At 45.4% G+C, this 16467-nt stretch overlaps 1 protein-coding gene across 1 annotated transcript in view; it reads right to left on the reverse strand.

The window, feature by feature from the left end:
• Nucleotides 1-16467, reverse strand: part of LOC142575617 (neprilysin-1-like) — a 99984-nt gene that overhangs the window by 40045 nt on the left and 43472 nt on the right. The window contains exons 2-4 of the mRNA XM_075685117.1: nucleotides 11934-12058; nucleotides 5222-5287; nucleotides 1399-1510 (exon numbers count right to left, since the gene is read on the reverse strand). Of these exons, the coding sequence (XP_075541232.1) occupies nucleotides 1399-1510; nucleotides 5222-5287; nucleotides 11934-12058 (303 nt within the window). The remainder of the gene's footprint in view (nucleotides 1-1398; nucleotides 1511-5221; nucleotides 5288-11933; nucleotides 12059-16467) is intronic.

A 16467-nucleotide genomic window follows, 5' to 3' on the forward strand; every position in this document is an offset into this window, starting at 1 on the left:
GTTATTGCAACGTGCGCCAAACAGAGAGAGAGAGGAAGAGGGAGAGACATTACGCCTCGCAGGTCTGTGCATGTGCGTAGTCTCGGCCCGCTATCATTTGCACTATCAAAGCCTGTTCTGCATGCGGGGGGAGAAGCGTGGGTTGTATAAACACGGCGTACGTAACTACAAACCATGCTCTTCTTTAATTCAGCGCGCATCCTAATAAGGAGGAAACCCGAGAAACAGATCAGTTACGCACGCTTCGAGGCACTCGGTCGTAGCTGTTGTTCGCGTTGAGGAGGAAACAAAGTTACTCGGGAACGACGCTGTATAGTAAATCTGCCTCTTCCCGGGTGTGGGACGCAAACACGACATAAACTTTCGCGCATACAAGGAGGCTCCAAAGGAAAGCTGAATGCAGCGCTAAGGACGAGGAAGTGGAAACTGACAGGCGAGACGGTAAGATGTAGAGAGAGAAACAAAAAAGAAAGTGACATGAGCTGAAGAGTAAACGAGGAGTGAACGCTCTTCCGGGTGAAATTGAGACGCAGAAACGGGGCGTGCGCACAGCTGTTTATGTGCATCACACGGCGTGATAGGCAATATGGAAGCACGATCGTTATCATCATGTTTACCGCAATGCGGAAGAATCTCCAAGCGAATTTAAATTACATCTGCCTTGCGTCAGCCAACGCCCTCAGTAAGCCTCGGAATTTTCCAATGTCATCAGAAAACCTAACTCTGTGCACCAAAAGTGCCGTTTCATCTCTCGTTCTTTCTGGTCCCTGCAGGTGACGAGACAATCAGTACACTCTCCGCCTCCCTCCCCCCTCCACTACTGGACAATCACTCTGCCCGGCGTTGAAACAGTCTATATGGCTAGTTTAGCCACTGGCACGTGATCTCGAACTAGTTAATGTATAAAAGTCTATTAGAGTTTAAAAAAAATGGGAGCCAAGGAAAAGGAAGCGCAGTCGAGGACGGCCGAGAATTAGGGAATTACGGGGTGTAACGAAATCAGAAAAAAATTTGACGACATAACTTAGCTGGAATCATCTAGCGCAAGAAAGGGGGTAACACGATATCGCCGAGAGATGCCTTTTCGTCCTGCAGTGAACCTAAGAATAGGCTGACGATCACGATGTCATTGAAGAAGCTCTGGCATTGATTGTGCTTAGCCGGTACAACGCTAACCCACACGATCGCTGCTCGTGGTGCCGGTATTTCACGTCCGCCAGCCTTACCTGGCCCGAATGAATACATTGTTGCGCCAAAAAGGAAAATACAGATTTTGGGAGGGAGAGTATGAAACGGACAGATCGAGCGCTCTCCCTCCCAGTCTTTATTTTCCTTTTTTGGCGCAACAATGTATTCATTAGATCCCAACCAATTCGCCCAGCGACAAGTTCTACTTACCTGGCCCGTTCGTCCGGTATGGGGTTGTTGCGCATCCAGTTGTTGCACACGAAACCGTAGAAATCCTGGCACGGGTCGATGCTCTCGTCCATCGACTGCAGTATCAGTTGTGCTGCAAAGATGGCAGTCGGGAAAAACTTGTGCGATGGACAACGTATGTGTAGTCCAGAAAACAATAGTCCATTACATACTTCGTTTTACACGTTTTTCCTTACTTCCAGCTGGCAAGTCTGTGCAGCACCCCGCATCAGGGGCTAAGGTGAAAACTCGTTGTCTGGGGCATTAACCCGACTATCTAATGGCCGCAACTGTTTAAAAATGCATTTAGGTAATCTATAGATTGTCTATCCACTTCGTACGGACCGTTTTGCATGCTCTTATTAATATAGTTGTGAATATGCGTAAAGAAACCCCATGCTGTTGAAGGCTGCTCCTTCTCGCTAGGTTATTACGCGATATGAGATTAAAAAAAAAAACGTCAAGCAAACTATATAAAATCTTGCACCATATAATACATAAATAAAATGAGAAAAATGTATAGCGACGAAATGGTGGTAGTTTTCTGCAGGCTTGTTCCTTTGACAGTAATATCATACAGTGTGTAAAGAAAGAAGTTACAAGCTGATTTTATTGTCTCTGTTAGGGTTCACAGTCAGATAGCGTTAGGGGAGTCGAAAGTTGCATAGATGTTAGTCTTTAGAAACATGAGTACGGAGAGTGTCTGTATAGACAATCTTTAGACTTAGCCAAAAGCATCGAATATACATTATACAAACTGCCTAATCGATTTCTTGCGAAGGAGTGGTGCGGAATATTACAATGTAAGCACAAACAGCACTAGGTTTAGCATAAATAAGCACAAATGAACAAAAGTAAAGGTACTCTTAGTAATCTCTTTGAACAGACTGTACAAAAAAGTAGTGTTAAGTGTACCGGCGTGATTAGTCGAATCGCATTCAAGCGTTTCAGCGATGCGCGGAGGTGAAGCCTATGAGCTGAGCAGGACGACAGACGAGAGCAAAGAGACAGCGGCGCTAGACTCAACAGACAAAAAAAACAACATAATACTAATTGCGCAGGACAAAATATGACGGGTGATCATACTCAGCGGAAATAAGTTGATTAAAAACCTGGCACATAGAGCAAGCTCTCTCACATCAGCTTAGTTCATCTTGAAGTGGCAAACATTATTCGCACGACAAACTACACCGCGACGTTAGCTGTTCAACAATCATTGCTGCCGCAGGCAAACTTCGGTAGGTCTCTTTCTATCAAAAAATGTTCAACTCGTAAACGCACCGTCTTGTTCATCGTCTGGTCTTTACGCTACACGTTCTCTTACGTGCAGACACACGCGCGCATGTGCACAATAACTTCTACAATTAGAAAACTAAAGAAAGTTCTACTTGAACTAGTCACTTCATTGAAGTCATATGCGGAGAAATAATAAACAAGAATAAACTACCAGGGAGAATGAGAATGTTAATCGGCAGACACTTAACTGTTTTGACGGAGCACCGCACCAACTTTCTCTATGGCCGTATCATTGCCATTGAATTGATTCCCTCCTCGGTTCTCTGATGCGCCTGAACTCTTACACGCGCGCTTTTGCATAACGTCCATACTCAAAATGCGGCCACCGGTGACAAGAAATTGACAGTCACCCAAGTATCCTTACGTAATTTGAATGCGAAAGCAACAACACTTGTCCAAGTTATCCCCTTAAATTAAATCTGGACCTTAATCCACCTTAATCTACCTTGCTGTAATTTGTACCAGCCTTAATCCAAATTAATCCACTTTAATCCAGATTAATTCCCTTTATTTCACTTTAATCCACCTTAATAAAACTTTGGGAGAGGGACAGGTCCGAAGCGGTGGCTGTTCATCGGGGGATTTCGCAGCATTTCTGGGAAACGTGACGTCATCACTTTGGTCACGTGGGTTTTGGTACCAGTGGATGATAATAACGGACGCCGGCTTTTCCTCTTCGTTATGCATATAATGGTTTCGCATTAATAAATAGGGACAGCTGACCACGCGCTGGACCGCGGAACGACACAGCCACCGGAGCATCGACGCTGGTCAAGAACAAGCTTTGGCTGACCATTGCGAAATGCTCATTCATCTTCTGTGAGCATTAATTTTCTTACCAAAAGACGCAGCCTTAAGTGGGCAGCCTCGATAGCCATTAAGCAGTAGAATTAGAATCAAAATATGAATGTTTATCTCCGCCGATCCGAAGCTGTTGATTTCCCCCCCCCCCCCCCCAAAATAAAAGAGACTGCAAGTTAACCCAAGACGCCTCTCAGATGCAATTGTTTGAAATCTGAAGTGACGAACTGGAACTTTCTTTTTAGGCTATAAACAGCATAATATGAACCGCAAAAACGATGCGCGATTACGTCATCTACACACGTGACAACCACATTGCAATAAGTGCAACACTCTTTCCACCTTCGTCCTTGCCGCTTCGCGGCGCTAAACTCGGCCTAAAAAAAAAAACACGAAATTATGATGTTTCCCGTTAGCGCTAAAATAATACCTTTAGCGACAAGATACAGCCACAGACAAAATGCAGAACGGGCCTCCGTCTTACGATATCATACATACACGAAATCTCAGTTTCTTGCCGTACTATATCATTATGTTTTGAAGCCCTCAAAAATAAGTTACCAGTAGTCTAAATAGAAGCACCACTGACGCTATGCAGTCCTTATAGATGTTACACGTTATTTTGCCTCTGGAAGCGCGCTTTCACATCTCAAAAGGACGCATTAAGACTATAGTGGGCAAAGGGCTTTGTGTACAGCTATGTTGTGGAAATAATATCGGTCTACCTTATACCACTTTAGACCACCTTAATCATGTTTCTAAACCCGCCGTGGTTGCTCAGTGGCCATGGTGTTGGGCTGCTGAGCACGAGATCGCGGGATCGAATCCCGGCCACGGCGGCCACATTTCGATGGGGGCGAAAACACCCGTGTACTTAGATTTAGGTGCACGTTAAAGAACCCCAGGTGGTCCAAATTTCCGGAGTCCTCCACTGCGGCGTGCCTCATAATCAGAAAGTGGTTTTGGCACGCAAAACCCCGTATATTTTTTAAATCGTGTTTCTTTCTCTTCTCTCATTTTTTTCGCGCTATGTTTCGCCGGTATGGTCTACAATGCAGTGACAAAGAGGAAGTCTATTGATAACATGGGACGGAAGGCTAGCCTGAGATTGGCAGCACGGTTCACTGATAAATAGGTTACCTAATCACTACTCCGCCATCATTTACACCATGGCTATGCGCTGAAATCCTCGGATTATTTTTTACGCATCGATAAATCTGTGTAATTACTGCCAGGCACTTTTTCGCGACACGCATGTTTTTTAACTCTTTAGATGCTCTATTTAGCAAGAGTGCGTACTGTACCTTACGTGCAGTCGCCTTCAATACGAGCTACTACACGTTACCTGTGGTCGAAGGCGCTTCGACACTGCAACACATGAAGAATTGGTTTGAACAAATACCAGTAGTTGTAATGGTGCCTAGCTATCACATTATTTCGCCCGTCGGCACCGCCGTACAATCTTTGGGGCCCCCTTCGACCAGGCTGCATACAGCTCATGTTGAACGTGACTGCACACCTAGCCAGCTACTCTGCTCTGGGTAAAGCGAAAAGAGAAAGTAAGGGGAACAAGACAGCAGAGTGCGAGGAAATTGGCAACAGACGAAGCATAGAACTAGGGGTCTATTGAAACGCGATAGGTCCCGAATATTCACTCTAAGTAAGCATCAAAGCAAAGCAATGTAGTTGTGTCAATGTACCAACTTACCTCGCTCATGACAAACCGTTGAGTTGCAGACCTCTGTAGAAAGCCCCTGGCTTACTTTCTTCAATGCTGCAAAGTAAACGCGCAGTACGCAGTGTTACTTACTCTCCTCTACACTAGCTGTGCAATCAAAGTCACTCCGTAATCGGTAGCTTGAGGTGAAGTTTGTGCGCCGTATAATTTATTTTCGTGTAAGAATAATGAGACACCGTGTGGCACAATGCTTCTATTGTGTGTGCGCGGTCTGTGATTGGTCACAGTCTCTCTTTAGAAAATTGTCTTTAGGCAACCGTCTTTAGGCAACCGTCTTCAGACAATCGTCTTTAGACAACTGCCTTTAGACAGCTGTCTTTAGACGACTGTCTGTAGGCGACTGTCTGTAGACGACTGTCTGTAGACAACTTTCTGTAGACAACTATCTTTAGGGGCCCGCAGAAATTTGCACAAAGAAATGAAAAATGACGGATGCAAGTCTTCCCGTGCTGTGCAATCTATGAATCCGGCCCAAACTTTCCTTCTTTAGCATCCCGTACATAGCCACAGCGATCGTATCTTTATTACGTCGATAGATATAACTCTTGCATATAGATGCATCGTATGCGTGTCGCTATTGTCTATTCCCTAGGCACTTCTGCCTTACTTTCACAGTGTGCTTGTATCTGCGGAAAGGTTCCAGGAATCGAACCCAGTACATATGTATCAGTTTCTGAATTGCTGTTGTTTGTTACCTTTTCCTTAGGTTTCGTTTGTTGACGATTGCAGTCAACTCCGGTAGTCTTGTTTATGATCTTCATTGTGAATGGCTCTATCGCGTCTTAGCTCACGGCTACAAACAGACAAATGTTTTCACACTTTTTATTTGATGCTCTTGTGCCTGCGGTACTTTGTCAAAATAACTACCATTTCGTGAGAGCACGAGCTTTGTTCCGTACTAACGACTGTGTACATTTTTCTTGTTCTCCCTTCCAATTGTCGTTGAGTCACATCTGCTCTCTCAGTATTTTTATGCGATGTTATTATTGTTATCAATTTTGTCGACTTCAATTACTCTATCGAATAATTTATTCCGCTTTATAAAACCGATGTGCCCACTCCTGCCATGACTTCCAGAAACGTAGCCGGCACTATCTGACAAATAAATAGATAAATAAACTGTTAGGTGCCTGAACGCCAGCCAATAAAGAAATGCCTTCGTCACTGCAAAAGACTTGGGAATACGGCTCCCCTACAAGTGTTGTATTCAGATGGCCAACATGAATTCCAGGGTTAATTGCAGCAGCTATTTTAGCTTTAGCGAGCTCCTACCATCGCAATTTACACTGAGCACCAAACGGTACTTCGCTACACAAAATCGTCGTCAGTTGGAAGCGTGAATAGTTTTGTGCACAATGCAGATATTTTCCCGATGTTCTGTATTTCTCTATCTCCGCCAACGATGCGCAATGTAAATAGGTAATTAGCAGAGGTTGCGACACTGTCATTTTTGACAGAGCTACAAATGAGTTACTCGTCACAGGACACGAAGAAAGGGCCACTATAGTGCAGGTTACATGGTGAACATAGTATATGCTTATTTGTGGGGACTTTCGCTGGACCGAAGGTACCTTGCGTTTAGTCAGTAACTGTAGTGTGCTTATGCTATGCTGCAGGCCTTCAGTAACAACAGGCGTTCTTGGCTTTCAACTGCGTGAAGTAAAACGTCACAGTGCGACTGAGTTGTCAGATTCGTTGGCATTTCTGTAATCAGAAATTTAAACACAATAAAGTTTTACAAACGCTAAATGCACACAATGCTTGAGACAGGTGTCGTTAGACAACTTTCTTTGAAAAAGCAGTCTCTGCAAAACTGAATTTGGAAAAGAGTCCTTAAAAATTCTTTAGAAAACTCTTCAGAAATCTCTTTAGAAAACTGACTTGAATGATACATGCAGCTCTTTTTTTTATCTCATACTCCTTTTCGAGATAGCCAACCTTTTTCAGCACCAGAAAATTTTCGGCGTCGCGTTTTCACTGATGGCCCTCTCCGCAACTACGGCGAGGAAGGAGTTAGCTGAAAACCTGTCTCCACTCGCAATGGTACGAGGCGCCGTGTCAATTTGGCCACTGTTCAAACGCCCCTTCTCGACCCTCCTGTTTTGTACGCCTCGCGGCATACAACACGGAAGAAGGATTCGCGTCTTCCTGGATTGTTCACATTGCAAGCGGAACGCTTGCTTCCATTTTAATGAGGCCTTTGTCTTAGCCGCTGGACTCTTCACTCGAAGCTTGTTCTTTGTAATTCGGCCGCGAGCGAGCGGAGAAGGCACGACCAGGGCAGGCTTCGGACAACGCAGAAATGGACTGGATGGCCGTGCCGTAACCTCGTTCAAAAAAGCGATTTCATTAGGCACATGCCATGGATCAGCATTCGAGACATGAAGTGGCCTCAGGAAGCTGGAATTTCGCGTTGATTAGCAGTTTCCAAGGGTAGCCTCGTTCCTAGTGCGAAAGCCTCGCGATAAATTTTTTATCGACTGCCTGTAGTCTTGCTTGAATATGAGCTCCCATATTTGAGCGGACATGTGCCACCTCTGCATTTACAACTAACTGCGTCTGCCACTTGAGTGGAACTTATCGCACACTACATGACGCCCGTGGTTGAAAACATGTTCCACATACACCGATGTGACCGCGAGGGGCGCTGACTAACACCCCCACGGCTAGCATTAGCACACAAATACAGAGTGAGGTGGACAGATACTTGGCGGAAAGCCTCGCACGTAATGCAGAAGACCTCAGTTCAGCTCCCGCTTGCGGCGAATTTTGTTTTCGTTCAATTTCATTTCATTTTCCCTTATAATTTATAAATTTCAGTGACCAAATAATTAACCTCCCCCTTTTCCATGCTCTGGCTCCATCGTCTGCTTTCTTCATACGGCTGTAACTATCAGACTATCGAGCCTTTATGTTTCCCTACTCGATTATCACCGTAAAAGGTGCAAGTTATGAAAGGAAAAGGGACAGCCGATTGCGCGTAGTGAGATCCTCGAACAATTGTTTCAGGGCACTTCGGCAACGCTATGAGGGGAGTATAGGACAAGTCCTAAAGTTACCTTTCAGATTACGCGGGTTCCTTTAGCGATAACGAAATGTTATAATCGCTGCTATAAAGCTTCCTCCATTTCATTGATACATCCATTACGCTGTCTTATGCGCCCTTCACAAAGTTGCCTGAGCACTTTGAAATGACCTGCCAGAAGACGCCTTAACCGTTGTGACTTGCTTGTGTGCGCGCGTACTAGGCACGACTGTGAAATTTCTTAGGTCACCCTGGTCACCTGGAGTTACAGGTTCTGGTCAAGCGAACATCTCCAGCATCTTTTTAAGAATGTCTCCATCTACCCGCCGTGGTTGCTCAGTGGCTATGGTGTTGGGCTGCTAAGTGCAAGGTCGCGGGATCGAATCCCGGCCACGGCGGCCGCATTTCGATGAGGGAGAAAACACCCGTGTACTTAGATTTAGGTGCACGTTAAAGAACCCCAGGTGGTCGAAATTTCCGGAGTCCTCCACTACGGCGTGCCTCATAACCAGAAAGTGGTTTTGGCACCTAAAACCCCACAATTGTTTCTATGGCGCCCCCCCCCCCCCAGAAGTACCCTTGTATATACACCCAAATAAAATGTAAAACAGGAAGGGCAATGCATTCAGCGATCGGGATGATCTCTGCTTTTCTTCCCAGCAGCATCTATCGACGACGGCGCAATACTTCGTTCCGTCAATTTAAACTTAGGCGGCGTGCTCAGCAGCTCGTTTTCTCGTACTTCGAGCTCTGAACGCTTGGCGAGCGCTGGTATGTATTCACCGATCGTTCCGATAGTTCCGTCTGCGCTACGGCGGGCCCATTGCTTTAGAGACCGATCGAGAAAGCAGCAATCTCCAGAAGTCGTGCAGAGCCAAGAATTAAGCCGTGCAGCTGTTTTGCCCCCATAGTTGCACCGTCGTCTGCACGCGGGCGCTCGGATTTTGCAAAAATTTCCGGTTTCTTTGCGTCGCCGCCAGATTATCTCTCTCGCTTCGAGAAACGAGGGTCAGAGGGGAGGCTGGGGATCCATTACGATCGCCAGCATCGCAGCGGGCGTCGTGTCAAGGTCTTCGCTGATGAATGCGAGGCATAAGCGGAACGTTGTACGGCGCCTAATGCGGGACCCCCCGGTGATATCCATCTCGTTGCGTAACCTAAAACTCCAGAGCATTGCTAGGCTTTCACCGTCACTTTTTTCTTCTTAACTGTGCATACCGTCTTGTGAATCCCTTTTATATGCAGAGACACTTCGGCGTCATCGTTTTCACCTGTAGCCCACACCCCGTCATGTAGAGCATGCCTATATAAGAGGGGGCACCAGATTGTCCCTTCAAATGTTAGATACTTGTCGTCTTCCATCGCCAAAATAAAACGAAAAAATGCGTTTGGTGATTGTTTTTGGGCTCGCGAGTTCGCAGTAATCATTGCTTGCACAAACAATAAGTGTCCCATGATCTTATATTGTAGCGTGAAGTGACAGAGACTAGAAGCAGACAGGACTCGCCCAACTTTCTGTCCTTTTGCAATAAGTGTCCCCTTTGAAATTGTCGCAGGCTGCAACGCCCTTTGATTCTGCTGTAATTCATGCCTGAGCTTTGAGCATACAGCCAATCCCGAGGTTACCTGGCACCAAACTCAACATACGCCACAAAGGGAACCAAATGATCAGCTCAATCGTTCGCACTGATCCGGTAATTGTGAATACCTTGGACCTGCCTATGCATGGCACGGAAACGAGAGTGTTACGCATCTACGCGTTAGCTCCGGAAAGATAAACGTTTTTAGTTGCACGAGAGCATCTAGTCAATATCGTTCAAAACCACGACATTTTGGGGCAATTGTAGTACAACTCGTCCATTTGACGACATAACTATTTGACATCAAACGCGCCGTGGTTGCACAGTGGCTATGGTGTTGGGCTGCTGAGCACGAGGTCGCGGGGTGGAATCCCGGCCACGGCGGCCGCATTTCGATGGGGGCGAAATGCGAAAACACCCATGTACTTAGATTTAGGTGCACGTTAAAGAAGCCTAGGTGGTCGAAATTTTCGGAGTCCTAAACTACGGCGTGCCTCATAATCAGAAAGTGGTTTTGGCACGTAAAACCCCATAATTTTTTTTTATTTATTTGACAACAATGCTGAAAGTATAGGAGAGCTGTGTATTACTCAAACATGTAGTATCGAGTGGACCTCAAGGCAGCCACTTTGGCACAAAGTAGCCAAACCTGGCAACTGGCGTAGCATCGTAGAACCACGCACGACAGACTGATCTCTACAATTCCGACACTGTAGTCCCACCCTCTCTGTCTCGTGGAAGCGCCTTTCATGTCTTCGCGCCGCGTTTCTGTAATTTACCATCGGCTGTAGGGTCCTCTCGATGCAGGCGACTCTGTTCCTGTTCTCGGCTTGGTAGGTCTCCATTGTTTGTTTCAGTGCTGTCACTGCTGCGATGTTTGTCGTGATTAGCTGTTCGAGCTTGCTGAATGTCGCTTCGAATTTCGCTTCGAGGCTGTCGACAGATATGCGCAGAGTCTGCTGGAGGGAGACCGTAGACTACACGCACATCTTTTGGGACTGCATTAAATATCCAGAAGACGCTAAATCAAGAACACTCCCACCGCGGCTCGAGGCAGCCGCGAAGAGCTACGACCGAGACGATCAGCTCTGGGCCGTCCAGCAGGTCCTCGAGGCGCTAGAAAGGCACGGTGAGCCGGCAACGGCGAGCGGAGACCCGCGCCGAGTAACGGCAACTTCGAGGATGACGTAGGCCCTCGTCGGGGCGCGCGAGCGCCCAACTGCAGGCATAAATAAAGTTTCTCCAATCCAATCTGTAATTTTGAGCGTATCCAAATTTGTTTTCCGCCTAACCCGTCTACTCTATTAGCGCCAATCTCGGCATGGAACTGCCCACACAGGTAATGAGAGAGAGAGAGAGAGAGAGTGAGACGAAGTTGGCACGCACCTGAAAGTAACGCGATGCTGCAATAAATCCCAACTTTCCTTTTCTCTTTTTCTTTTCTTAGACTATATCTCCAGCTCGCGCTTTTACGCGGAAATCATTCGGATAATAGATGTTCCACAGGTGTGAGTTGTCGATTAGCTCGCCCTCGCACTACCAGCTGCTAGCCTTCTAGTCAACCGAGTTGGCAGAGCGATCGTCACGGAACAATCGATGGCGACCGTCACGGAGTGATCGTTTAGGAGTTCCCAGACGCCTTGAGGAGTTTTCCTTAAACTGTGAAGCTTTCGCTCCTATATATATATATATATATATATATATATATATATATATATATATATATATATATATATATATATATATATATATACGAACCTGTTCAGTTGTTTTCTTCGTGCCTTCACATTACCCTTCACGTAAACGTTTTTTGTTCTTTTTTTGTTTTTTTCCTCACAGCTGCAGCTTTTCACAAAGCTCGTTAGTTTGATCGCGACCCCCGACATCACGGCGGTGGGCTAGCGCTTTCGGCGTGCATGGGACGCCGTGTCTTTTACACCTTGTCCAAAGTCCGGAGCAAGACTGTCCCGCAAAACTTATTGAGAAAGGTCAGTCCGGCAGCGATCTAATCTGCTCGGAGTGACGTCACCGCGGAGCGGGTCTGTACGTGTTTGCGTTCGGGTGGCGTGCGGCGCACCTTTAGGCTTGGCCATGGCTAGCGTTGTGGTCGCGATGAGGACGATGGCGATGACGATGAGGAACCCAACGCTGACCAGCAGGCAGCGCTCCATCTTCGTCCGCCGGTTCCACCAGGAACGGCCACTGCAAGGGTGCGAAGACAGTGTGAGCTTATGACGCGGCATGTGCTCGCCACAAATGGCGACGAAACTGCAGAACTATAGCACCAGGAAGTCACTACAATAAACGCCTCTAAAGTAAACTAAAGTGTACAATTCAGGGACCAATAGGTCACGATGTCGGTGCGGTTGTGCATGCATTCAAAAGGCAGTGCGAACAAGCGCATAGACGTGGTTATAGACGTGGCGTGAATAGACGTGGCGTGAATGATCATCGGAAATCGTGGGATAATTTGCATTTAGCTTTTAAGGCGAAAGCCTGAAGTTGCTCGCTGCAATGGCTCGTACCCGAAAACAGCGGCGTCTAGTCGAGTGGTCCAAAAAATATGATCATCAAGTCCAGTGGGTCAAAAGAAGCTGACGAATGATACAAAAATTATCATCATCAGCAATGGCTCATACCCGAAAAAAAAAAAGGAATGCGGAACTGCTCGTACACCCCGTAGGCAGTCAAAGATGATATGGCTGAATATGAACGAAGAAACGAAGAAGAAAACACAGAAAGAAAAAAAAGAACAAAACAAGGAACGAAAAAAGAAAAGAAAGAAAGAAAGAAAAAAAGGAAGAAAGAAGGAACGATGGAAAGAAAGAAATAACCTTTACACAGTGCATTAGGTGCTCGCATGTGTCGTTAAGGAAATTGACGTATACAGCGCAATAACTTTACTTAACACTGCAGCTCGTTATGCCCTGCAAGAAGTCTGAACCCTCCGATCGGATAACTTATTGCATTACCACGTGTGCAGCAGACTCTCGCCTTTTTTTAGTATAATACAGTATAATACCGGCTATATACATAATATAGCCGGTATTATGTATATACCGGTATAATACCGGTATAATACAGTATAATACCGACAACAGGAATAAAAAAAAAAACCGGCTCTCGCCGGTTTTTTTTTTTATTCCTGTTGTCGAAGAAACTAGAGAGTTCAAGTCAACGAATATACATGATTAGGTTCCCAGCTTCATAAACGAATTACTTTCGCTCGCTTTATTGCATTCTTATCGACTAACGTACCCATTTATGCACCCTGTTGATAACGTGCACGGTTAGCTAAACTTGGTAGCCTTGATGAAGGGTAGGAACAAGCTGGGGGAGGGGAGGGATTGTGTTTTTCATTAATATTGATATGTCGTTGTCAAACCGGCCAGCAGCATTGCTCTACATAGAACAACACGTGGCCCAGAAAGGAGAGTAAAGAAAGGAAACCAGAGAGAGAGAGAGAGAGAGAGAGAGGGGGGGGAAGGATAAACGAAAGACAGGGAGGTTAATCAAGCCTGAGCCCGTTTGGCTACCCTGCATTGGAGGAATCAAAAAAGGGGACGAAAACGTCCAGAGGATAAAGCCCACTGTTGATACCGCCAACGTAGCAAGACTTCTCTGCTCTATATTACAGGCGGTCGCTCAACCCGAAAGCCTTCAGAAATCGCAGCTGCCCTTTTGTGGCCTTTCGTAGCTGCGACAACGCGAAAAATATCAACGCCCGGAACAAAAAAACCCGGAAATCCAAGAATTTGCAGCACGAGCATTAATCGAAAGCGTATACGCAAATGCAAGCGCAATTACTTCGAACCTAGTGGTAATAATGCATCCTAATGAATGCAGCAATGTACGCGCCTTCCATCCGTCCATCCGGAATCGACTTCGAGTCGATTCGTGTCCTGGGCAGGCTGCTCATATTAATGTGAACCCAATCGCTCGCCTAATTCTCATTCACGGGAGAGGAAAGAACGCGAATGCCGGGGGCCGGTGTGTTAGTGTAGCAACGTGAACCGGGAGAGAATAGCTACAGTCATAAATTGCGAATTTAACGCAGCCCAGGACGTGAGACTCTATACGCACTGTGCCCTTGTCTGGTTGGTCCTGTCTTCTCTGCTAGCGCGACGATTTTATTTACTCAATATAGCTTCGCAGACTTTCCCAGCTACAAATATGAAGTTTTGATTAATGTGATAGGCGTTACTTTCTTATTTTTTACTAAGGTAACGTGAGCTCTCCGGCAGTCGTGACATACAGAAGACTGCAGAAAAACGAAAATGGCTGAAACGCAAATGCCGAATAAACGGAACAGCGGTATCAACTGTGGTTGGCCGCCAATAGACATAGTGCTCGCCAACTAGGGTTAACCGGAACCAGGGCTTCCGTTTTTTTTTTTTTCTTGTGAATGCCGGTTAAAAGTAACTTCAACCGAAACCACCACTTACCTCATCGGCTTATAGAACAGACAGAAGTTCGACAAACATGTCAAAATGTGACGCACAAGTAATGAAGAAAATACAATCTACGAGGCATTTGCAGCGGAGTTATTGCAAATCGACGCGGCCGAAGTTGGAAAGGTGTTTTTCCCTGACTAGGACTTCGCTAGGAAGGTAATGATCCTTGAGGGGGCAGGAGAGCCCTATGGAGTGTCGGCATGATGTTGAACTAGGCTGGCCACTACAGCTTAGTTCGCACCACCAGGGATAAGATTTATCACATAATGTTCTCATTACCCGCTCTGGGGAGGCGGTTCTAATATGTCAAGTTCGCGGCGAAGTCTGCGATTCTATTGACGAATACGTTGGTATCACTTTCCCAGACCCTGCTTCTGTTTTGTACTAGATGGCAAGAGACGCAGGTGAAAGTCTGAGGCGAGGTCTACGCAGAATACTTGTTAACTCTTTTGCGAACGGACACAACCTTGCACTAAAGGAGCTACATTATTAGAAGCACAGCCCATTAATAATAATAATAATAATAATAATAATAATAATAATAATAATAATAATAATAATAATAATTATTATTATTATTATTATTATTATTATTATTATTATTATTATTATTATTATTATTATTATTATTATTATTATTATTATTATTATTATCAGAGAAAAATTTAGACACAGACAGTTAAAGTACAGACCCCTTAAGGGCTATTAAGGCCTGTAAGTCCTCTGGTATAACAAGCCAGTGAGTGTCCAGCTCACTTAAATTCTGCTTGCTGGCACGAAAAAAAAAGAACATATCAAGCTTATCAATTACAGCCTTTGTAATACGTACACCAGCAACTACGCGCCATTAGCAATTATGTCGTTCTACTGTGGGGTACGGTTACAGTGTGGTAGAGTGTGTCACAACGCTCGAGACTTGTGAATGACGATTACAAGAATTGTTTTCACCGTCCCTAGGGCTGTGTGACTTAAGGTATATATACCATGGAAGCGCCCTTAAATACCCTGTAGTAAAAGTAGTATTTTGTAGCTTCCAGTCTTTTGTTTTCTTTACATAAAACCGTCTACATACTTTTCTGTGTTTGACCACGTTGTAACAAGGTAAATTATTTATCCATGTATTCTTTACGCTATGCAAATAAACAGCACTTATGGTTTAATAATGATAATTACGCCAATAATTAATTTATTTCGCGGCAATGTGTAGTAGTTGTACAAGCTTATCGATCACTTACTAGTAAACTTCAAGCATGAGGCTTGCATTCATGGCCGAATACACAAAGCATTTCGCTTGCAAGGGCGACTTATCATTGGCCATTTAATTCCTGTAACATTGTATGTTAGGTTCTACGAGTGGCCGGCACTTGTTAAGAAATGGCGTGAATTACGAGCTCCTTTGTGAATACGGGCCGAATATTTTATACATTCGCTATCGCACACGTTTCATAAGTGACAGAATGCAAGAGGCCGGTAACTTAAGAGGAAACATTGTTTTTTCTCGAATAGAAATGCTACAAAGGGTCGGTTGCTCGATGCAAATAATGACGTTGGTCAAGCTTTATGCACCATAGCATGTTTTAAAAGCAAAAATAAATAAATAACTGAAATTTGAAGGTCGAACACCGAGGAAACGTTTTCTTCACGCTCAGGCCCGTACATGGATTGTGGAACGCCGCCCAGGTTGTTTTCGAAGGGATGTTTTTATCGGCATCGATTGCTCCGCGAAAAAGCAAAGACGTACCGGAAACTTTTTTTTTGAGTGATCTATCGGTCTTCCTCGTTGCCTATAGGTGCAAGCGTTTCGTGTTTACCTAGCACACAGTTCAGCAGTGAGAAAAAAAAAAGGAAATAAAAAAAGAAAAGAAAGAAGTTACGAGAAATGTGCCGCAAGGTTTCCGGGCTTATACTTTCGTAAGATACGGCCTCTCGCGAGTACACATCCGAACGTGTACAAATCTGTCGTCCCGCGCGCAAGAGTGTTTTTGCCATTTTGATGGAGCACCACATTTCGCTGGGCAAGACGAGAAAGTAGCGGCCCTCGATCGCGCACCTCGCAGTCGCACTTTTCCGAAACTCGGGTTCGGCGCCATCTCGGACCTCGTGCTGCGTCAACTCAGAGCAGTGTTACACAACGAGAGAACACTCCACCTGCACAAC

This window comes from Dermacentor variabilis, chromosome 3, assembly GCF_050947875.1.
Source record: "Dermacentor variabilis isolate Ectoservices chromosome 3, ASM5094787v1, whole genome shotgun sequence".
NCBI lineage: Eukaryota > Metazoa > Arthropoda > Arachnida > Ixodida > Ixodidae > Dermacentor > Dermacentor variabilis.